The sequence below is a fragment of the Plecotus auritus genome (assembly GCF_963455305.1).
Source record: "Plecotus auritus genome assembly, chromosome: 6".
NCBI classification, from domain to species: domain Eukaryota; kingdom Metazoa; phylum Chordata; class Mammalia; order Chiroptera; family Vespertilionidae; genus Plecotus; species Plecotus auritus.
In genome coordinates, this window is record NC_137773.1 from 41011972 (window position 1) to 41036264 (window position 24293).

General features: G+C 38.3%; 1 protein-coding gene across 5 annotated transcripts; it reads right to left on the bottom strand.

Annotated features, from left to right (window-relative positions):
• Positions 1 to 794: 794 nt before the first annotated feature.
• Positions 795 to 23415, bottom strand: CLK4 (CDC like kinase 4). Of its 5 annotated transcripts, XM_080676215.1 has the most exons (15): positions 23225 to 23345; positions 21143 to 21303; positions 20312 to 20378; positions 17827 to 17884; positions 16508 to 16730; positions 15318 to 15408; positions 14843 to 14909; positions 10054 to 10170; positions 9797 to 9963; positions 9265 to 9359; positions 8886 to 9015; positions 6319 to 6401; positions 3450 to 3529; positions 2719 to 2809; positions 795 to 2633 (listed from the first exon to the last, which is right to left on the bottom strand). In XM_080676215.1, coding segments are annotated over exons 3-15 (1344 nt in total). In that variant the 5' UTR covers positions 20313 to 20378; positions 21143 to 21303; positions 23225 to 23345; the 3' UTR covers positions 795 to 2492. The 5 variants fall into 5 exon arrangements, with proteins under 5 accessions (XP_080532341.1, XP_080532339.1, XP_080532340.1 ...); XM_080676213.1 differs by lacking the exon at positions 20312 to 20378 and having other exon boundaries at positions 23225 to 23381; XM_080676214.1 differs by lacking the exons at positions 17827 to 17884; positions 20312 to 20378 and having other exon boundaries at positions 23225 to 23415.
• Between the last annotated feature and the right edge of the window lie 878 nt (positions 23416 to 24293).

Here is a 24293-nt window from a genome sequence, read left to right on the forward strand (position 1 = left end):
GACAGAGGAATGGATACCATTCTGATGAAATATTGAATATGGGAAATTCTCTAAAGATAAATGACCCACCCGGCTGGCATGGCTCAGTGGTTGAGTGTTGACCTATGTACCAGGAGGTCACAGTTTGATTCCTGATCAGGGTACATGCCCAGGCTGTGGGCTCCATCCTCAGTAGGGTATGTGCAGGAGACAGAAGATATCAATAATCCTCATCACTGATGTTTCTCTCTCTGAAATCAATTTTATATACATATATACACACACACACAATTTATATATATGTGTGTGTGTGTGTGTGTGTGTGTATATATATATATCTTAAAAAAAAATAAGAGTAGGGACCTGAGCTCAAAGAAGATGGGGAGGAGAGCTGGCAGCAGACACTCAGATAATGATCCCAGGGGTGTACCACAATAATCACTAACCATTTCTTCCATCCTATCTAATTTATTGGTATTTCATTTTAATTCCTAAAATCCCAGGAATTAGGCATAAGAACTAGCAAATCCCATTTGTGAAGGATGTAAGTACTTTTCAGAAGGGAAAAGGGGTTAGTAGTGATTAACTTAGTAATAAATAATCTGGAGGCCTGGCCGGGTGCGTCAGTTGGTTGAAGCGTCATTCCATATACCAAAAAGGTCATAGAGTTCACTTCCCGGTCAGGGCACACACCTAAGTTGCAGGTTCAATCCCAGGTTGGGGTGTGTACAAGGAGGCAAGTGATTGATGTTTCACTCTCTTCTCTCAAACCAATAGACAGATCCTTGGGTGAGTAATAAAAAAGAAAGAAAAAAAAAGGATGATTTTCTTTATTCCTATATGCCAAGATCAGCTACGCTGAGAAAATGAGTTTCTGATGGAGAGTGTGAACATTAATTTTGGAACTTGAAGCACTTGCTGGGAAAGGACAGCAAGCTTAGATAGTACAAGAAGCTTAGATAGTACAGGGACACTGGTAGAATGACAATGAAGGGGAAAACAAAGGATGGCAGGCATCTATTAATCCCTGTTATCAACACTGCTACATTCAGGAAAAATCTTTTCTTTACATCTAATGTTCCTTTAAAAAATCTTATCACATATAATACAGTGCAACTATTCAGTGCATCTACATTCATTATATGTAGATGGCATCAGAGGCCTAAACATAATTTATGCAGTGATTTTGTAGTAAAATTTATTTTAGCTTTCTTAAATTCCTAGTCAATTTTAAGAACACAGCCTTACTATACTGGCAAATGCCCCCTGTGAATAATGTAGGGAACCAAGCCCGGTTTTAATATTTGTCATACAAGAAAATTCCATGCATTTTGTTTAAAATATACAAACAGGTGAAACTCAAATCTCTGTGTAACACTTACAAAATGGGGATACTTTTAACAAAAAACAACCTGCATCTCAACAATCAATTATAAATTCTACAACAAAAAAAATATTTCTATCTGGCAGATTGAACAGAATAGTTTTTGTTTTACTAAATTAAGTAACGTTTACCATGTAATTTTAATGTGAAAATGGGTAACAGTAAGAAAAAATACCTATAGTCAAATAAAAAGTTCACCATGTTAAACAACCAATCAGGATCTAGAAATTTCTGCTATTCTTCTCCAAATGTTTTCCAATCAAATCATTCCCTTTCTCAACACAAATATAAATTGCTTAATAATAACCTTAATTCTCATAGGCTGAGGTTTAAATATTTACCTCATTTGATAAGGAAACAGATGTGAGACATTTTCAAGACGCTTCAAGATCTGGCATTAAAAACTAGTGCCTCAATTATTAGAATTCCGGTTTCTATGTTTGTGACTCACTAAATAGCTACTGGAAAATAGGACTTTTCAAGCTGACTTTCTAGTTAAGACTTTTATATCTTAAAGGAAGTGTGTATGTGGTTTTTTAAAAACCTGTCATGACAGACAAACTGGATGGTTTAGTACTACTAACATCTCCCACGGAGACAAAACACAGTACTTAAAATAAAATGCCAAGAATAAACGTTTCCTATGGGTTCTGATTTCCAATACCTGGCTACATAGAGTAATTAATACTTATTACTTGTTGAACAATACAGGAAAAACTTTTAAATATAAGAAAAGTTCCGAATTTGAGGTAAAGAATATTCATTCATTAAGAATAAAGTAGTCAACATTTCCTTTTACTCAAAAACAAAAAAAACAAAACTTTAAAAGTCTGCCTCCAAGTATAAAAGGTAAGATCAATCACATTTATCACTGGACACAAAAGATAGTCAAAGGTCTTTAAAAATGTTAATCTCAAAAAGGAAAATTAACTTTTATATTTCATTCACTATCAAGACCATACTTGCTTAACAAGATAATTATGCTACTGATACAAAACATAGTGTATTTACACTTAACTGTACAAAATAATTTAATGCTTACAAAAATATTAGAATGTTTAGAGTTGATAGACACAGTCTTAAGTAATCTCTTCTAGAGAAGTATACAGTAAGACCACTGATTTCCATTTCACTTGTTTTTTAATAAGTCAAAAAAGGGATGCTGCAATGCTTCATCTAAGGTAATTCTTTTCACTGGATCATATTCTAACATTCTTCGAACCAGGTCAAACAGTTTCTCGTGTTCTTCATCATGACAAAGCATAAATTCCTGGGGGAAAAATGTTTTTATTTTAGAAAGATATTTATAAATAGCTGAAACATTTTTTAAACTTTTAAATCATTTTTTCTTTTACCTTTAATGGTTTGCAGCGTCTCCTAACGTATCTACCAGCAGAACTATGTTCATCCCAATCTAGCTGGTTATGGTGAAAATACTTGCGTTTTCTATAGAAAGAAATCTGGATTAGTAAAAATAACAAAAGATCCACGTTTACCCTGCCTACACCAGGACAGATGAAAGTATAAGCATCTCTATGTATACGTTTCTTAAAATCTTAGCAATAATTATGTATAAGACAGCTTATAGAATACTTCCATAATCTTGTACACATATAAAAATGCTAGCTTTAAAAACAGAAGCCTCTGGATCCATTCTTATAAATTCTGATTTCCGTAGATCTGAAGTGGGGCTGGAAATCTTTAAAGAACTCCATGGATGACTTCTGAGGTGCAGCTGAGTTTGAAAACCACTACAGTGTCTTGTGTAAGGACATATAGCTGACTTAGCACCAGTATAGAATTCTAACAGATTGCTATGACTCCAAATCAGGCTCCCTTTACTACTATATTTATTATTTGTATATAAACTTAGGAAAACAATTATGCAGAGGAAATCTTCAGTGTCAAAACCACCACTTTGTTTACTAGATCACAGGTAAATACTGTCATTACTTTTTAAAAACTATGAAAAATTCAAAATATGCAATCCTTGGAAAAAGCAGTAACCACCAAGTTGAGTTTTTCTGCAGTTGGAATATAGGCTATTGCCATGTACTCAACAAAGGTCTTTAATCTTAAAGCATACCTTGTTTTCTGAATCATGTGTGTTGGTATAGGTCCTAATATTCTTTCCATCATTGCCAAGTGCTCTTTACTGTCATGAGTCTGAAAAATGTAGGGAAAAAAATTTAGCATTTTTCATTTCCTTGTATACACAAGAAAGAAAACCATAAGAAAATAGTACTGACATAAAAGGACTAAATTAGAGTTTACACAATTTACATTACACTCTCCTTCAAATAGGGAACAAATACCAAATGAGTTGTATTATCTGGTGCAAATCCAACAAAACAGTCTTTCTGAAATGTATTGCAGAGAGGCATAATTTGTTTAAAGTAAAATTGATCGGTTTTCTTATTTACTTGTAAATCTTGCAGTTTTTAACTGAGGAATGACTGGGGAAGATTATAAAAAATACTGTGTCCTCATTTAAGCAGTCGCTTAACCAAGATTAACCTCCATTACCCAACGAATAGCAACATATTAACACTTACTAATACTAGGCAATAAAAAAATAATTCTCACAACAATCCTGAGCTAGATATGTGGGAATATGAATTTCAAAGAGGTAAAGATACTAGCTCAAAGTCATAGAGCTCAGAAATGAGGGAAGTTTAGCTATGAACCAAGTCAAAACTCATTCTTAAAACTATACATTAACTGAGCTCTTACTGAAGTAGAACAGAGAAAAATGTCACACAGCTAATACGGAATGTTTCAAGAGCAGAAATTGGCAAACTTTTCCTGTAATAGGCCCCATAGTAAATATTTTAGGTGTGGATGGTCACAACTGCTCTCTGTGGCATATTCTTTTTCGTGTTTTAAAGAAGGCATCAGGCAGGATATAGTGTGCCAACCCTTGTTCTGAAAGCAGAGGATGTGTGTAATGCTTTTTAAAAATCTATCAACTGTTGTGCCTGGCACATTGCTTTCAAAACATTAAGTACTTAATTTAAGACAGAAATAAACATAATAGCTCAACATTTTAATGAAATCCCTTAGTTGAAGAGTATGTTGTAGGGTGAAATCCAAATATAAACCTTATCTCAAACCAATGTTAATAATCTGCACTTCACTTAAGACCTCCGTAATTTAAATTACAAACTCATTACAAAGACAGCATGTATTCTGCTTAACTTTTTCTTGACCCTATCATTTATTACCATGAAACCAGACACTACCTCCTTGAATTAACCAATAACCATGATTCTAGATATCAAACTTGTCTATAAACTCAAGAGTAATTTTAACAGGATCTCTATGGATTAAACAGAAACAGTGAGAACATACACCCTGAATAGCTACCCAAGTCTAAACTCATAGCTTCTCCTCATGCTATTTGATGTAACTTCAACCTTATTCTGAGCCAGAACTTCCTGAACTCCCTTCCCCTCCCCACAACCACAAAACAGAACGCCACAACACTCTGACCACATCACAACTAAAACAAGTACAGTTTTCATAAAAAGGATATATTATTCCTCCTGGGCTTTTTTGGTAGTAATCTCCAAATAAAGGCCAAATGGCAACCCCACAAAATCATTTTCATTTTGGACCAGTCTACATTTGAAAACCACTAACTTTTAAGATAAAACAAATATCTTTTTATGGAGAACAAATCCATTATGAATCCATCAGTCCTTGCCTACTGTCACCATTTTCCTATTTATGCAAGACAGATGCACCATTTATTCTTCCCTGACAAGAATATGTTCCTTTAAACCAGTACCCATTTAAGATACTATTTCTTGCCTGGCTGGTGTGCCTCAGTGGTTGAGTGTCGACCCATGAACCAGGAGGTCATGGTTTGATTCCCGATCAGGCCACTTGCCTGAGTTGTGGGCCCAATCCTCAGTAGGGGTGTGCAGGAGGCAATGGATCAATGATTCTATCTCATCACTGATGTTTCTCTCTCCCTCCCTCCCTCCGTTTAAAAACATTTTTAAAAATAATAAAAAAAGATACTATTTCTTCTCCTGATATGACCCTCACACTCTAGTTTCCTGACTAATTCCTACTCTTCCTCTAACAATGGCTTAAACTACCTACTGCTTTAGTGATGCCTTCTCTAAGAAAATTTAACTGTTTCCTTTTCCTGGGTCCAACTATACTTTCTACATTGATTCATTACAGCAAATACAACATTATACTGTAAGTTTCCTCATGTCTCTCTTTTGTATGATTTCCTTGAATAGATATTATCTTTTATCTTTATAAAGCCTAGAGTGTAACAGATGCTTAATAAAATATACAACTTACTGTTCCTGAATTCTTTTATATAAAAAAGTGCCTTGTTGCCTGGAATGGCTCAGTGATTGAGCGCCGACCTATGAACCAGGAGGTCATAGTTTGATTCCCAATCAGGGCACATGCCCAAGTTTTGAGCTTGATCCCCAGTGTGGGGTGTGCAGGAGGCAGCTGATCAATGAGTCTCTCTCATCATTGATGTTTCTCTCTCTCTCCCTTCCTGTCTGAAATAAGTTTTTTATATATATATATATATATATATATATATATATATATATATATATATATATATATAAATATATAAATATATAAATATATAGAAAAAATTTTAAAAAGCCATAGGATAGTCAATACAACCAGAACTGAATTAAAACTGGCTACAGTAGCACTAATATAAATTTATGAAGATGATCTGTACAAAAAATGGAAACATAAGATAGTATGAACATGTGTTAAAAATTCCAATAATATATAAAATGAACCAACCATTCACTAAGAGTAGTTTTTCATTCAACTATGATTTTAGAGAAGGATAACCATTTTGTATATGTAAGTTTTAATCATAAGAATGGCACTATGGCAACTTTTCACATGGAAGCCAAATTTTACACGCCTTTAAAACTTAACAATATTCATTAAATACATACCTGAAAGACCGTGAAACCAAGGTAATATTCAATAAGAATGCAACCTATGCTCCAAACATCACAAGGTTGAGACCAACCTAAAGCTAATTAAAAACAAAAACAAAAATTTTATTATGTAATTATTTTTAATTGCCAATTTACTAGATCCTTCTGTAGATGAGTACTCTCTTTAAATAACTCCTTGGGAGAATATGACAGTAAATTCAGGGTTTATATTTTGAGTTTTATTTTTTAATCCTCACCCGAAGATATGTTTTTATTGATTTTAGAGAGATGGAAGGAGGGGGGGGGGGAGGGGAGAGAGAGAGAGAGAGAGAGAGAGAGAGAAAGAAAGAGAGAGAGAGAGAGAGAGAAACATCGATGTGAGAGATATCAATCAGTTGCCTCCCATATGCCACCCGACCAGGCTCGAACCCGCAACCTGGGTATGTGCCCTTGCCAGAAATTGAACCCATGATCCTTCAGTGCACGTAACAACATTTCAACCAACTAAGCCACAATGGCCAAGGCTAATTTTTAATTTTATATAAAATATTCTGTATGTTCTCATAGTCCTCCATATCCTGATATCAAATTATAGCATTTAACCTGGAGGAAGGGCATTTAATATGAGGGACTAGAAAATACTTCCCAAGTATAACTACCAATTTGTGGAAATATTCCATAATCTCTGAATTGCTTGTGCAATGGGAGTACTATTATACCAATTCATGGTTGTTCTAGGAAATTTTACATTTTATTAGTGCAAATATAATTCGATATTTATCCTCAGAATATAATTAAGCCCTTATCAATTATCATAAGCTTGATGCCTGAGTTTACTTCTTCCATTAAAAGAATATAGTTTGACATAAATTATATACAAATATAATGAATATTATATGCAGTTTCATCAATAATCAGAATTATAGAGTCATTTAAAGTTCAAACAGAGAGAGATCTATATATGTACTTTCAAGCTGTCTATACATGATCACATATACTTTCTCCTTCAGGATTCTCAATGGCAGTACTATTTTGGAAAGAATAAAATACCCAAACTTCTTGTCTATATTTAGCAGATGAAAAGAATAAGCCATACAGATATTTTAATCCTTTAAAGATCAAATAATCAGTAAACAATAATATATAAATAAAACCTACCTTAAAAGACATTTCAAGTACTTGTAGTAATACCATCACTGAATTTAAAGGTAAAGGAAGAAATAATACACTCAAGGGCCTTGACTATGATTTAGTCATTTTTGTTAAACCTGACAATGCTTATCCCTTGAACAAATGGATAATGGAACAGGATTTCTACTTATATGCCCATACAATATCTGCAAATAACAGAGGTTGGACTTAAGATGAAAGTTTTTTTCTCCAGTCACTCCTACCTCTCAGTCTAGCTTTACCCCAGGTAACTGTAACTGTAGCACACTGCTCTAAATCATCCCATTCTGATGAGTCAGTTCTCATACTCTTTGGAATTCCACAACATTCTCTTTTACCAATCTCTCTCAACTTTATTACCAAACACCCCAAACCTGAGATCAACTGACCTCAACTGTGGCACCAGAATACATCTTCCTCTCCTACCTAATTCTGCCTTAATCCTCACGATAAACACTCCACAAACACACAGAGGACCCTTCTAATCTCCCAATGTGATCTCTTTTGTCAAGGTCAATAATACAATTTCTAATTTATATCAACTATCCCTAGCCTGGCCACTCCTGGAACATTATTAATGAAAACTACTATATTTTATCCAAGCTAGGAGGCCGTTAAGTGTAAGACACACCACTGTTGTACCTACCAATAACAAAGAACTGTCAATTGTTTTGCGTTGAAAATTCTGAATTTAAGTTGATAAAATCCAGGAAGTTACCTCCTTCTGAGCTCTAAAAAATATTTTACTATCTGACCTCTCAGTTGGACCTTACTTATGGCCAAGTAATAAACTTATCCCATTTAAATACCTCCCCACAGCACCTGATCTGAACTTTCCCCACTATCTCCAAGCCCCCAAACACATCCCTGACTTCCCAGCTCTATTAACATAACTTGGTCTCTAACTTTTACATTTTGATGCATGCTCCCTTACTGAATTCCGTTATTTTAAAACGGCACCTTAACTCATTTTATTTTCCAGCCTTTATCATGTGAAGGGCTTTCAAAGCTCTCCTTTAGACGAGCTCTTTCTTTTCCTCTTGACTTTCCTTCACCCTACATTTAAATGTCTGCTAACCAAATCATTAGCATTTTTACCACTACCATGCTTTGATGACACAAAAATAGATACATCACTTCAAAATCACATTGCTGTGATGTACTTAGCCAATACAGCCTGTTCTTATAATCTCAGAGGATTAACTTGCTCAAAAATAATTACCACCTGAAGTGTCTTCACACATGGTATCATATTTTTCCCAATCAGGAAAAATGTTTACAGTAATTTTGATTCTTTTTGTGAAAATAGCAAAGCATTTTCTGTATACTGCATCACCCCACCCCCTGGCAAAGCTTGAAAAACAAAACCCTCTTCTTCAATTACAATATCAGGAAGTCTGGTGTCTACTGACCCAAAATGACCTCTGGAGCTCTGTAATGCCGTGTAGATACCAAAGTACTATGATGTTCATCATCGTATGTTGCACTTCCAAAGTCAACAACTTTGATATCTGTGTTTTTCAGTGTGCGTTCATCACGTTTCTAGAGAGAGACAGTTGAGTACACATGAAGATCAATAAAGATATGAAATCTTTTATAGCACTATACAAAAGGCTTGCATTATCTTTTTGGATTTCCAACATAGCCCGGTGAGAAAGGCAAAGAAAGACATCGTTTTTGGGTTTAATATAAGGATAAGAATAAGCATCAGAAGTGAAATTCCTCATACAATAATCAACAAGCTAAATTAATTTTAAAGTACCACCAAAATTAAAACAAGTTTTAACTTACCATTTTAGAATTATATTTGACTACATAGTCAGACTTCACAAATAAAATATTTTCAGGCTTCAGATCTGTATGAGTTAACTTATTATGATGCAAAACTGTAAGAGAATAAAAATACATTATTAAGTTTCACTTACAAATTTAATCTGTATAGGGGAGAAGGAAGAATTAGTAGTGCGTACAGGGTCAAGAAGGGTTTTATTTTAACAATACGCAGTTTTAGTGAACACGTTTTAATACACTGCTTGTGTAACAAAAACTTTAAAATTCTGATGTTTAGCCCTAGCCGGTTTGACTCAGTAGATAGAGCGTCAGCCTGCGGACTGAAGGGTCCCCCCAGTTCGATTCCATTCAAGGGCACATGCCCCGGTTGCAGGCTTGATCTCCCCAGTAGGGGGTATGCAGGAGGCAGCCGATCAATGATTCTCATCATTGATGTTTCTATATCTTTCTTTCCCTCTCACTTCCTCTCTAAAATCAATAAAAATATTGAAAAATATATTCTGATGTTTAAGGATTTATCAAGTATACTTACAATTTATTGACTGGCAGATTTGATAAGCCATCTGCCTGATGTGGTCAATTTGAAATGGTAGAAAGCTATTTTCTTTAATGAAATCATAGGTACTAAGTCCCAGCAATTCAAATACAATACAAACATGACCATGGTGATCAAACCATTCTAGCATCTGGACACATCGGCTAAAATAGATAAAAATAAAAATAATTCAGTTCACAGAATTCTGATTATTTTATATAACATGATGGATCATACTTCAAGTTTATACTTACAAAACACTGTTGGGGTCAGTAGTATTTAAATGCTCCAATACTTGGATTTCTGAACGAGCTGCTTCACGGTATCGACCTACATTTTTTACGATTTTCACTGCTACATGTATGCCATTCCTTAAAAAAAAAAAAAAAAAAATGAAAATGGTAATGTAGAGAAGCAGGATGAAAACATGCAGCCTCTAAAGCATAATCTTATTAAGTATCACTCTAATACTATTTTTCTAAAATACGATACCAGATTCCATAAAACATCTTTTTAAAACATTTTGACAAAATACCCTTTATTGGAGTAATGCTTCCCTTAATACTTATGAATTTTAATGTTTCCAGAATTTTAAATTTACCTAGATTTTATACAGAAACAATAAACCTCAAATAGAATATGCTACTGCTCAAAGCATTTGCTCATTACTAGGCTAGACTCACTCTGTACCAGATAATGTACAGATAGGTGTTAATGATGAAAAAGGCAGGACTTGTCCATGTGTACCTAACAGCCCAAAGGAAAAGAGATATGACCAACTTATCCTAAGGTTAGAAGTGCCTGCCTGGCATGAGGTACAATGGAGTAGAGGAGGGAGAGCCAAACCACTGGGGGCTAAGAGAGCTCAGACTTCTTCAGAGAACAGGTGATATATACCTGAGCCTATGTGTCAGAATTAGTAGGGAAAGGGAACATTTGGCCAAACAGACACCATCAATAAATCATGAAGTCAAGAATATGTTTAGCACATTCACTAGTGCAAACAGGCTGAATTAGCTATAGTACAGAGCAGTGAGATTCAAATTGGGGCACCTGTAACTTAAGTATAGAGTCAGGAGTGATGTGAAGAAATGGATTTCCAAATCTTCAACTTTCTTTTGTTCTCTTTTCTAAATCTGATCATCCAGATGATGAGCCAGAACTCAAGCTCTACTAATTTATAAGAGAAAGGAAAACCCCATGTGCCTCTAATTAGATCAAGATACGTGCCTTAGACTATAAAAAACCTTTGAGGCAAACATTTCTAGTAGCTAGCCACAAACCTTTTCCCAAGTCTGATGGTTTCCAATTCACTGCTTTCCACAAAGTCCCAATGACATTGTGGGATGATAAATCAATAAAACTTATTATTATTATCTAATAAAGAGGGAATATGCTAATTGACCCTCATGCCATTGCAAAGATGGCAGCACCCACAGCCAATAAGGAGGGAATATGCTGACTGCCCCACCCTCATGGATGGCAGCATCCACAGCCACAAGATGGTGGTGCCCGGCAAGGCCGAGCCCGCCCTCTTTGCGCGGCTGCCTGCGGAGTCCCCCAGTCCTCTCAGCCCCCCAGCTGCCCAGAACTGGCCTGAGGTGCAAGCGAGCCTCCGATGGTGGCTGCCCAGATGACGCCCGAGGTGAAAGCAAGCCTCAGATGTCGGCTGCCCAAGGCCAGCCGAGGCTTGTGCTGCCGGCAGTGGCAGCAGCAGAAGTGTGATGGGGTGTCGCCTCCTGCCCAAGGGCTCCCAGACGGTGAGAAGGGGCAGGTTGGGCTGAGGGACGCCCCCCTCCAGTGCATCAATTTTCATGCTAGTTTTAAATATATTTTTTATTTATTTCAGAGAGGGAGAGGGAAAAAGAGATAGAAACATCAATGATGAGAATCATTGATCAGCTGCCTGCTGCACGCCCCTATTGGGGATCGAGCCTGCAACCCGGGCATGACCCCTTGACTGGAACTGAACCTGGGACCCTTCAGTTCGCAGGCCGACACTCTATCCACTGAGCCAAACTGGCTAAGGGCTAATAAATCATTAAACATTATTTTGATAATATCCCTGTTTGGCATATATCTCAATTTTAAATACTATTGATTGGATTACATTGGTTAGATACTTAAGAGTATTGGAGTCTCAAAAAATTTTTAAAAGACATTAATAGGACAATTGATAACATCTGAATGAAGTCTGTAGATCAGCTGGCAAAATTTGAAAAAAAATATATATATATATAAAATAGGGTAATATGCAAATTGGTCAGGACGCTGTCACGTAATGACCGATTAGCAGGTTGTGTGTGCAGCAGGTGTGGGTGGGTGGGGACTTGCAGCGTTGGGGACAGGGGCAGGGCCATGGCGTAGGGTCTCCATGCATGCGTGGGCCGGGGGTCCTGAGGCACGCGGAGGTCCACAGGCCTCTGTCGCAGCCTGGCCCGGGGGTCCGCAGGCCTCCCCCGGCTCCGGCCTACCTCTTTGGGGCAATCCATCGAGGAGCCCTGGATGGGTGGGCAGGGCCTACCTCATTGGGGTGATGGATCGAGGGGCTCCCACACTGTGACAGGGCTCAGGCCAGGCTGAGGGACCCCTGACCCCGCCAGGGCAGTTGGGGGTGATTCAGCCAAGCAGGGGAGGGCAGTTGGGGGCGATCAGGCCGGCAGGGGAGCAGTTAGGGGGCAATCAGGCTGGCAGGCAGAAGCGGTTAGGGGCAATCAGGTAGGCAGGCAGGCGAACTGTTAGGAGCAATTAGTCCTGGATTTTGAGAGGGATGTCCAACTGCTGGTTTAGGCCTGATCCAGCAGTCGGACATCCCCCGAGAGGTCTCAGATTGGAGTGTGCAGGCCGGGCTGAGGGACAACCCACCTCCATGCACGAATTTCATGCACCGAGCCTCTAGTGTAATATATAAAGGAAATACTGTAAAATGGTAACATTTGGGGATTGTGGGTGAAGCATATAGTCTGAAGGTATTTTAAAATATTTAAACATTTCAATTTGTGTTCAGATTTTTGTTGCAAAGAAGATAGGGTGATAATAAAAAATATTTAGAATAATGTTCTGTGTGTAAAGTGGATAGAAAATAAGTTCAAGGATAAAACATTTCCAGGGGCTAAAGAAGGGTCTGTTCATGGATGGTGGTAGGTATTAAGCTGTTATAGCATCTAGATTCCCTCAAAGTCATTTAAAGAGATATAGGAGATAAGTGTTTTGTTTTTTTAAAAACATCAATACTTACAGTAAGCTGCAAGTTACAACATCCCCAACTATTTTATGATAAAAAAATTTTAGGTGTCAATTTAGAAACATGCAGTTCCACTAAATTATCTTAAAAAGTTCATTTACAAGAAAGTTTGCAAATCACAGAAAGGAGGTCCCTGGAGGAAAATGTTAAAATGGGGCAGAGGGGCAAATCACATTCCGTAGGCTTTAATATAATCTATCCTATCCTATATAATAAAGAGGCAATATGCAAATTGACTGTCATGCCCTCACAAGATGGCTGCCTACAACCAGGCGGGGGGGGGGGAGGGTTAGTGAGGGATGACCAAACAACTGAACAAGCAGGCTGTACAGGCGACCAGGCCAGCAGGGGGGACAGCTGGGGGCGACCAGGCCGGCAGGGGTGGGGCAGTAAGAGGTGACCAGACTGGCGGCGGCGGGGGGGGGAGAATGGACACAGTTAGGAGCGACCAGGCTGGTGGCGAGGGGAGGGGGGGGGGCAGTGAGGGATGACTAGGCCGGCGGGGAGTGGGGGGACAGTTGGGGGCGACCAGGCTGGCAGGGGCGGGCAGTTGGGGGTGACCAGGCAGGCAGGGCAGGTGAGCAATTAGGAGGATGTCCGACTGCCAGTTCAGGCCTGATCCCCGGGATCAGGCTTAAACCAGCAGTCAGACATCCCCCAAGGGGTCTCGGATTGGAGAGGGTGCAGGCTGGGCTGAGGAGATTCTGCCCTGTGCACAAATTTTGTGCACCGGGCCTCTAGTATATACATATAAAACCCTAATATGCAAATAGACCAAATGACGGAACAACCGGTCGCTATGACGTGCACTGAGCACCAGGGGACGCACACAGAACATGGTGGGTGTCAGCCACAGCAGGGTGGAGGAGCAGGTGAGCAGGGGCACCAGATCAAGGCAGGACGGCTGGTCGCTGTCATCGGGGCGAGCCTCTGGTGGTTACTGAAAATTGTTTGCTCCCGTGCACTGCGGTCCCGCTTGGTGCTCACACATATTGCCAGTGCTGGTCCAGCTCCCACGGGGCCATCAGCGGGTGCAAGCGGTGGCTGCAGGCCCCAATCGCCCCTCAGGGCTTCTCTACCTCCTCCTGCTCCTGAGGGGCGATCGGGGCTGGCAGCCGCCTTGTACCCGCTGCCAGCGACGGCCCCACTCACACCCACTGCTGGTCCCACTTGCACCCGCTGCTGGCGCTGGCCCCAATTGCTCTGTGCTGTCAACTGGTGCGAACGGGGCCAGTGCCGTCAGCGCGTGAGAGTGGCGGCAGTGGTAGTGGGGCTGCTGGCAGACAGGGGACTGGGGCCACGGCGGGAGGGGCCAGGTGAGGGTGCGGAGGATGGGCCAAGACCCGCCCCTGTGCCCACTGCAGCCTTGTGGCCCACAATTCAAGGTGCACGAATTCATGCACTGGGCCCCTTTGTCTTTATAGTTTAAGAAGTTAACTCTAACATGAAAACTTTGGGAATAAGGTTTTTGAACAAAGATTAGATATGCTTTATTATCTTTGCAATTCAAAAGTAAAGCAACGCATTCTGATTTTCTTACACAGCACTAAGGGCCTAAGTTCTGGGAAACACTCTTCACCTGAACATGCACTTTAATATCAATAAATTCCATCTCATAGAATTTGTAAGCATTCTTGATCAAAATTCACACTCACAGTAAGCAAATCATGCACATAGTTCAAGAAATTTTGAATATTTATACATAAAGAAAACACCTATCACTTAAAACATCACTTCATCATGATGGATCCTTCCTCACCAAAAGTATCAGAATTACAAGAAAGAAAAAAACCACTTACATGCCATGATCAATGCATTCTACAACTTTGCCAAAGGCCCCTTCACCCAAAGTGTCCACGATTTCATCTAAAGTGAGGGGGAAGAAACAGTTAGTATAAGTACCTGAGTACTAATCATCTAGTTATTTAAACAATGAATGCTTAAGTGTGGAATATTTTCAAATGATTCTCTATCAAAGCATAACTAAGGTTTCAGCACTCAAATTATTTTATTTTCAGCTGCTACAAAGACAATTAAATAGAGCTATCTTTCTTGATCTAATCTCAAATTTCACTGATTATTTTGGAGCTTTAGAGTAGAAATATTTAAATACTACAGAAAAGAAATACAAAATAACAAACCCACCAAAAAAAAAAAAAACACACCAAAAAACAAAGAAGCAATGAAGAATTCTTTAGCCCCCCGCTGACAATCTATTCTTAAAAAGATTATTCTGTCTGCAAAGTTTAAAAAGTGTTGAAAAATATTCTATACATCTTGCTCTTAGAACGTCTCCACTTTGACAGATCAGGTGACCCTCCTCATCATCCTCTATACTCCTGGATCTTTTCCTTCGGTGGCTCTTCTGGAACGGCAAGTGGGCAGCACCAAGATCGTCCAGCCAATCAATATATCAGAGTGAATTCAGGGCAGAATACGCAATTCATTCAGCGGGGAGATATTCAGGCATTCAGATAAGCACCAGGCCACGAACAGTTGGCAGGAGCAATTTCAAATTCAGTCCCCAGAAATTCACAGGGCACAGTTTATGTTACAGAAGAAAAACATGGCAAGGAACAGATTTTCAGATAAGATACTTAAAGTGGCAATAGAAAAAAACAACACAATTGTCTCTTTAAAATACTGATTTAATTGAAGTCTGAAATTAAAGAATGCAATGTCATGTTCTATTAATCTCTTGCTATAAAATAGCATATGCTTCAAGTTGAAATGTCTAGTTTATCAGAAAAATGTTTTAAAATGTCAAAGATTAGTTGAAATTATTTAGCAATATATTCAAATATACATAATTAAAATAAAAGGGAAAAATAATGGCTGGTTAATTTAAAAGTTCAATCTAATCAAAGCTAGTTTTACTGAAGAAAAGTTGGAGAGGAAAACAGTATTTCAAAGATTACTGATCAAACAGCTCGGAGTGTTTATAAAAAAAAAGGGCATGTTTTTTAAAATACATTTCCCATTCAGCACCCATTTTCAGAACTTCAATGGAACTAGTTGCAGACAATAATGCAATGTGCTATGGGACTATAATATACAGGGCATTTAGATATTGGTATTCACCTGTGCAACTTTCTATATTTGCTTCTAAGTATCAGAAAAGGGGTTTCTTTTAAAATAAAATTAAAAAAAATTCAAAATGAAAGATGGGGTTCATTATTTCATAAAATTTTATTATAAAACATAAAAAAATATTTTTAGTATTAAAATCAAGAAACGTGATGTAGTCTATAGGAAATGAAATGATTAATATGGGCAAATGAAGACTAAGTAATAAATACAGATTAGTTATGAGCATTTGGAAGTTTCCTTTAAGGATTCAAGTAATATAAACACAATATGCAATATAATTCAAGTATTATATACATTTTCCGAACTTATTGGCTCATTAAGAGCTTTATACACAAATAAATATCCACCCCAAATAAAGATAAAATCACTCATACCGAATGTGACTGATGACTTGAACAGTGTCTATTATGCTTCCTTTTAGGACTGCTTCTCCTGCTCCGGACTGAAGATTTACTGCAGTGGATTCGGTAACTGCTTTCAACATCTCTGTGATAATGCCTAGGAACGTATCTTTCGCAGTACTCATTTCTGTATTCATCAATGTATCTCCTGTCCCGATAATCTCTCTCATTCAAGGATCTTGCTTCTAAATAATGACTGCAAACACATTAGAAGATTTCAAATTATTCTCTTCATTCTAGAGTAATGTGGTTCAAACAAAACATTTTCTCAAGAATTCCTGGTTTAAACAGCTAACTCAATAAAAGAAAAAAAATTCAAATTGATGAATTAGAATTTATACTTATAAAACTTAAGAAACAATTTTACTTTAACCAATAAGCAAATGGGTTCCTATTTCTCTATTATATAGACTGCTGTTAAAACACCTCATATCAAGGAACAAAGCTTGAGCCAAATCATTCCATTATGTTCAGTGTTTACTTGGTAAGTGTCCCTTTGCCTTCTGGAGAAAGTTAAAACCAAAAATTTACAAAACTGCATCAGATTTATGACATATGCATCTGCAACTAAGCTTTCTTTCCTCACATAGCCACACACCATTAGAGGCAGGCAATCCAAGATTCCTTTCTCTTTTAATGTGATTTTTAAGTATCTCTGGCACACAGAGAATTCTTTCATAAAAGGTGGTATATTAAATGTACTGCAGCCCTTTCATTTTACAAATGATAAGATCCCTAGAAGAAAATGATTTGCAAGGATTGTAGAACACATTCTTGATTAAATGCACGAATTTTATCACACACATCACCTATCCTACGTCCTTTCCTTTTTGTATTTCTAGCTTCCTGTCATTCCTTTGAGAAATAGACAAAAGTAGCTTTTGAAGATTGCTTCATGTGCCAAAGACATCTAGAGTATATCCCCTTCAAATGAGAAAGGGATCTTGTAATTGCTTGCCTAGTTACAAGAGACCCACCACCCTACTCTCTTTGCATTTCTAATATCCTATTATGTCTGCTTGTAGTAAAATACACAAGAATTCTATATAGAAAACAGCTTCATTTAGTGCCACAGTGGTTAACTTCTGAATCTACAGATACCTTTGAAAATCTGATGAAAGATCTGGACCCTATTTCACCAAGAAATGCACCAATGAATAAACAAAACTTGGTAAGGAATTTCAGAGATCATAGACCTCAGCAAGTCAATGTATCCCAGTTAAGTAGCCTTGATAAGATGGAAAGAAAAGGACATAGATTCAATTGGCCCAGTTTCCCGCCCCCCTCTCTACCTGGGTTGAGTGTCCTCTTCAACAGAGTGCGAAGCTTCAAGAGGATGCACATGGAGCACTGAGGGAGAGAGGGGACACCTGCCCAGTCAGACAAATCAGCTAAAATAATCCTGACAAGCAACGGAGTGACAGATGTTGACTAGATTGCCCTCACCAACCCCTCTGCTTTCCCCAGAATATGCTGTTATTCTTTTCTCAGGGGGCTGGTTTAGGCAGAAATAAAGAGAGGCATCTCTAAAATTGCTACATAATAGAACTGGCATCACATACAGGCTGTGGAGATGCAGAAATCCCCTTTTCCCTTGCCCCAATGTCTTAAGTTTTCCCCACTGGAAAAACAACTCAGGATATTAAGGTAAGGCTGTGGGTCTAGGTCAGGGGTCTAATCAGTTGGCTTGGACCTATCAGAGAGAGAGATCAAACTAGAATTATACTCTTCAAGGCAACCTTCCCATAAAAGTCCAAAATCTTCCTATCAGAAAAAAACACAAATAATCTTTAACTGGAATAATGCATGAAATTAGACCTGCTCATAATCCATGAACAATCTATAGAATAACAAACATGAGGTGAAGTAATACCATGAGGATAAACTAAAAAGATGAGGACCTCTTTAATCTGTAACAACCAAGGCTTAGAGAGTATATACACGAAGTGTATAGAATTATAGAGGCTCTGCACAGAGTGAACAGGATGAAAAGATTTAATTTCTAAAAATGTTCACTAAATGTCCACTGTAGTCCTTCAAAATAGCCAAGACTAATGAGGCTATTGACATTTGTTTGTATTTGCACACAGGTCCTATAGAAGATAATATATACATGTATGGCAAAAGCCCTGCCAACAAATGGACTGTTTGAGATTACTCACATAAAAATAAAGCACAACAATGCAGGAAATGCTGAAAGGTTGCATGTGAGTGCTGAGGGTCAGAGAAGGGAAAGCACTCAAGCTTCTGAAAATGTCAGGGAAGACTTCATGATAAAGGAAGAGCTACATCTTAAAGGGAAGTCAGGGTCTCGACAAAGTGGAAAGTAGAAGTGACAGGGGAAAGAATGGCATCTTACCATTTTATATATTCATAGAGCACTTCTAGCCACAATGGCTTAGAGAGGTGGGTTTGTCTATGCATTACTCAGGAAAATTAGACAATTCAAGCAAGAGCAATTTTCACACAGGGAAACATAGGCAAATAATTAAACTGGGAAGAGACCATCCAACATCTTGCATGCCAGGCTAAGGACTTTAAAAATTTAGGGTTTCTTAAAGGGTGGTTGGGTTATCAGCAATATAAAAAAATGGAGTTATTAAAAATGAAGATCACTGGGCCCCAGGTCAGACTCGATCTAAATCTTGTAATACTCATTTTAAACATAACTCCAAGATGATTTTATTCACACTAAAGTTTGAGAATCATTGATACAGTGTTAGAAAGACATTTAAAAATTTTTACCACAATAATAAAGGTGGTGTTTACAACACCCACTTCACTCTTCCTAATACACTGTGTATAATTGATTGATTTAAATTTGTAGAAAGGGATACCAATTGACAGGCTACTGCCAAAAGACAAATCAGAAAGAAAAGCCACTTTGCAATACATAAAAAAGGTAAAATAATTGATATACAATAAGTTTTCATAAATCATTAAGAAAAATACATTTTAGTAGAAAAATATGCTAAGAATACAAAAAATAATGTTCAAGTAGTCAATAAATATGACTGGACAAATTCACCAGAAATTAACAAAAATCACACAGAACTCCATTTTTGGCATTTCAAAATAGCCAAAAGTGGTGAGGGAAAGCAATATAAGTTGGTATAAAATTTCTAGAAAAAGACATTAATATGCAGCAAGAGTTTATACCCTTTAACTTGAAAATGTCCCTTAGAATCTACTTTCAGAAAATAATCAGAGGCATGATTTGTATATATTATTTTAAGAACAAGTAATTAGAAATAATTTATATCCAAACAATGGCAAGTTACCTTCTTTATACTTTTCTGCATTTTTAAAAGATTTTATAAAACACACTCTTTTATAGATTTTAAACTTCAAAAAGACTATTAGAATATTCTAGATTATGGAGAGCAATCACCACCAGACCTCTCCAGTGCCAAAGTCGAAGAAGCTATTGACCTGGTGGTAAATTGGATTTAGCATCATGTTTAAGTAATTATGAACATGAATGAAGTTTATCACTGAAATCACGATGTAAACAATGTATAGTAAACCTGAGTGATTATTATTATGATGATGTTAAGCCTTACAGAGTATTTTGTATTTTATTAATAATAGGGTACAGTTACTTTTCTATTGTACATTAATTAGCTCAGGTCATTGAAATCCTGTCATAAGCCACCCCCTTCCTCCCAAATAACAGTGTAACAGTGTGATGAAGAATGATCAACCTGCACTACCATCAAGCTCGCTGTTCTACAGAACAAGTCTGTTTTAGGACGGAGAAGGAAAAAAATTACATACTGTTTTTTAAAGTAACCCCAGCTGGCTAATTTAGAAAGCAATCTGGTAAACAGTCCCAATGGAACATCTGCACAAAACATGGAGAAAACATAGGACCAACAAAACAAATGAGAAAAGAAAATTAATGGAAGACAGGATGATAGAAACTCTACTCACCTAGCCTTTTTTAAACATCTAAGAACTTTAAAATTCCTTAAATTCTCTATTACCTCCAAATTTTACACCAGTAAAAATACACTAAAACAAAACACGTTATTAGAAATTTTTGAGACCCTTTACTAAATTACTGGCTGCTACCTGTACAAAGGAATGGTTTTTATAATAACCACACTTCTAAAAACCCCAAATATATCCACTGCTGGCCTTATCTACAAAAACAATCTGTTAAACATAGTCTAAGAGACAAATCCCTAATGTACTTGAACATACCCAAATAGTATATGCTGTTTTTTAATCTGGAGTTATAGTCTCCCTGTCCCTCATTCATTGAACATTAAAGGAGCACTCTAACATACATATCTCCCTCATATATGCAAGTTTAAGGCACTGAGTGTCCTATTATCAGTATCAACTTTTTGTGTCGTATCCCCCTACATTACTGGCAGCCTGAACTGAACTGTTCCCACCATTCCCAGAGAGACATACACAGATATAAGGGTAGGAAAACTGTTTTATTCACAGCTTTAGCCTCAGCACATATAGTGTCTAGCATATAATATGCATTCAATAATTTGTGAATATTTGATTGAATTATAAAATAATTGACAGATGGAAATTACAATAATAAATCACTAAAACTATTAATGTTAAAATGCTCCTAGTTCAATTTACCAATCAGATTCTTTAAACTGGTGATGTGGTTCACAATGTCTGTTCTCTTGTGTACTACTGTGGGATCTCCTCTTCCGTTTGTGGCTTCCACTGTAGCTTTCATGGCTCCAGCGCTCTCTACCATCCCAATGAGGGCAGTGAGTTCTTTTGGAATGCCGCATCTGTTAATGGAAACAAAAAGTGAGTTGTGGAAGTTATATATGATTATGTTTAGCAAATAAAATAACATACATTAATATTATTTAAATATAAATACCCAGAACATGGGGTCATACAGATACTAAAATCTTTTGTAGGCAGTTTCCCAAGGCATGGGGTACTATTCCATTGGTATGTCAGATGATTTTAAGTGGCATGCATACAGATCTAGGATTAAATAATGAATTACACTGTGAGACCTTAATGTATTTTCTTTCAATTCTTCTGGATAAAAATTCTCAACTTGGTGCTTGTTGTCTTCAACTAACACTTCCTAATAATATTTAAAAAATATAAAAAGAACCAAGGTTCAGTCTTAGAGCCTTCAACAGTATCTAGCCAGAAATTAATAACTGTTTTTGGTTTTAATTTATTTGTACCATTACATTACAGTAAATCAGTACCAATCTGCTAATTAAGTTATTGCTATGATTCCTTTTAAATATGAAATAAAAAGGGAAATACTATTACAAGTGTCATGCAGCTCTGGCAAAATTCTGCAATACAAACAGCTTCAGTCAGAGAAACACTTAGGTTACTAAATAAAGATGACTCTGTTAAAAAGTACAGAGCTATAGCCCTAGCCGGATTGGCTCAGTGCTTTAGAGTCAGCCTGCGGACTGAAGGGTGGCGGGATTCAATCAAGGGCACATGTACCTCTGTTGCAGGCTCACTCTTTGTCTCTCCCCTCTTCCTTCCACTCTTTCTAATCCTCAGTTGAGGATTAACGAGAGGAAAAAATTTTTTGAGCCATCAATGAAGCTTCTTTTTCTCAAACATGCGAGAGTTCCGCTCTCTAAATCTTTTGACCCTTCAATTAACAAAATTATATTTTAACCACATTAGAAACTCTTTAAAACAGAGGTGGTTAAGCGCTCTTAAATAACATCAAGCAAAATTACAACACATGATTGACAGTCATTATTATGCAGTGGTTGCAAAACTTATCTGCTTTAATTTTTTCCCCATCCACCAGCTCACCTCTAACAAGGCAGACTTCTCAAATAACCAGTTACCAATATGCAAATATTAAAATTCAAATAAGCATCTCAGGAAAACCAAGTATTTTTATTTCTCTAAACAAGTTCACTACTTTAAATTTAATTCTCCTGTTAGAAAGTGTCCCTCTCTCCCCACCTCCATTAACGTTCAGAAATATTTTCTCAGGTTAAGAGAAGAATCCTGGACTCACATTCCATGGATAAGGCTCCTTCCTGAGTACACAAAAAAGAAGGATTACCTAGAATTATTGAACTACCTCTAATTAATAAAGAATCCCAAGTGCTAGAATCCCAAGATATTGTTCAAGTAAAATGCAAAGTGTCAGAAATGCAGATCTGCTGCAACAATGGTATGCTCCATCGAAAAACAGTGCCGCACGAAGGACAAACCTCTCCACATTTCTACCCCTCACAGCTAAATAAATACCAGGACGTGGACTCGCAGTTCCTCGGTCGCCTGGTCCCCACTCCGGCGCACCTGGCGAGCCTTTGGCACCCTAACAGACAGGAACAAATGTTTCATCCTGGAAAACCCGGGTCCCGAAGAGCTTGAGTTCCGACAACACAAACCCGAAAGGCGGCTTCCCAAGGGTCTCCCGACCTGTCTTCCGCCTCCTCGGCGGAGCCTGAGCCTCCGGAGCCGCGAGGCGAGCAGCCAGGCCCTCCGAGAAGAGTCAGTGGCAGAACCTCGTTTTTTCCGCCCAGGACATTAAATCTACTATAACACCTGCGCACCCTTCGATTTTAAAGCCAACCAGCAGAGTTGTGTCGGGAAGGAACCCGTCGCCGAGGCCCCAACCCGGTCGTTTCTCCGACACCTGACTTCGACACCTAAAAAGAATGGGCTGCCGCTCAGCCCAGTACACCCCACCCGAAACTTTACCTCTGCTAAAGCAAAAGGCCCTTTGCCGAGCAATGAAGCCAATCCACCGTCTTCTCTCTCAGCCGCTGCGACAAAAAGCTTGCAAAATGGCGGCAGCGCCGTCTTCCTAAAATCCCCAGGCGGCTTCCAGCTCCACCTCCGCCACGCAAACGCGCCTGCGTGACAAAGCCTCGCGCGCTCTCCGCCCCGCCCCGAATATGACGTCATGGGCGGGCCGGGCCCTTCACACTGCGGCTGCGCGGCCCAGGTCCTTCCAGCCCCGAGCCCAGGTGAGACCCTGGCGACGCCTCAGTATGTTTTTGTTTTGGGAGATCCCGGGTAACTTGAGAAGAAAAGTCTGTTCCCTGCCCTAAGCCTGTGGCTTGTGTTTGCTCCTTTTGGGGGGAGTGCGGCACCTCTGGGCTGAGCCAGCCATGGCCCCGTTTTCTGCTCTCCCTCTCAAGTGGACCAGCACCAGCGCACTTTGGCCGCTGGCCTTCAGCCTACCCCAGGACATCAACACCGGATGGAGTCCACAAACCTGCCCTGTGGGGCCAGTTCAGTGAACGTGATACTTGTCCAGCCCTTTTGGAGCTTCCAGTCTAAAAATGCATTGGAGTAAATAAAGAGGATGTCTCAGAAAACAAGCTCAGGGGTGCTCATCTTTTTTAAGGCTTGCGTTCTTTATCAGAATAACAACAAAAAAGGACGTTTCTGGACAGATATGGAAGCTGGATGTTTGCCTAACAAAGTTCTTCCGATTGTCCCTGTGGGTTGATTTTATTTAACCAAGGCAGAGTAATGTCAGAGAGCTAGTGAGCATCCATTAAGGGATTTACCTGGAATGTATTTTGCAGTTTTAAGAATTCACAGACAGTTACTGTTGTGAGTGTATAATGTCAAATGTAAGAAACATACAAACCTGTAGAGAATTTTTGTGAGTTTATTTGAGCCAAACTGACCAAAATTGTCAGGAAGCAAAATCTCAACAGATTGAGAAAGTGCTCTGAGAAATGGCAGTTTTGCACCTTATTTTATGCATTATAATAAAAAGAGAAGGTGTAAGCGGGTTACCTGAAATCCATTGGTG

What these genes read in the sequence shown, in the direction of transcription:
- CLK4 (XM_080676213.1), bottom strand. Translation starts at nt 21,266, where the DNA reads ATGGTAGAGAGCGCTGGAGCCATGAAAGCTACAGTGGAAGCCACAAAC. An exon ending in CAGTTTAAAGAATCTGATTG is followed by an intron (nt 17,885 to 21,142) that starts GTAAATTGAACT and finishes TCTCTCCCTCAG; the next exon opens with TGCTCCATGTGCATCCTCTT. An exon ending in ACTGACCCCAACAGTGTTTT is followed by an intron (nt 9,964 to 10,053) that starts GTAAGTATAAAC and finishes TATCTATTTTAG; the next exon opens with CCGATGTGTCCAGATGCTAG.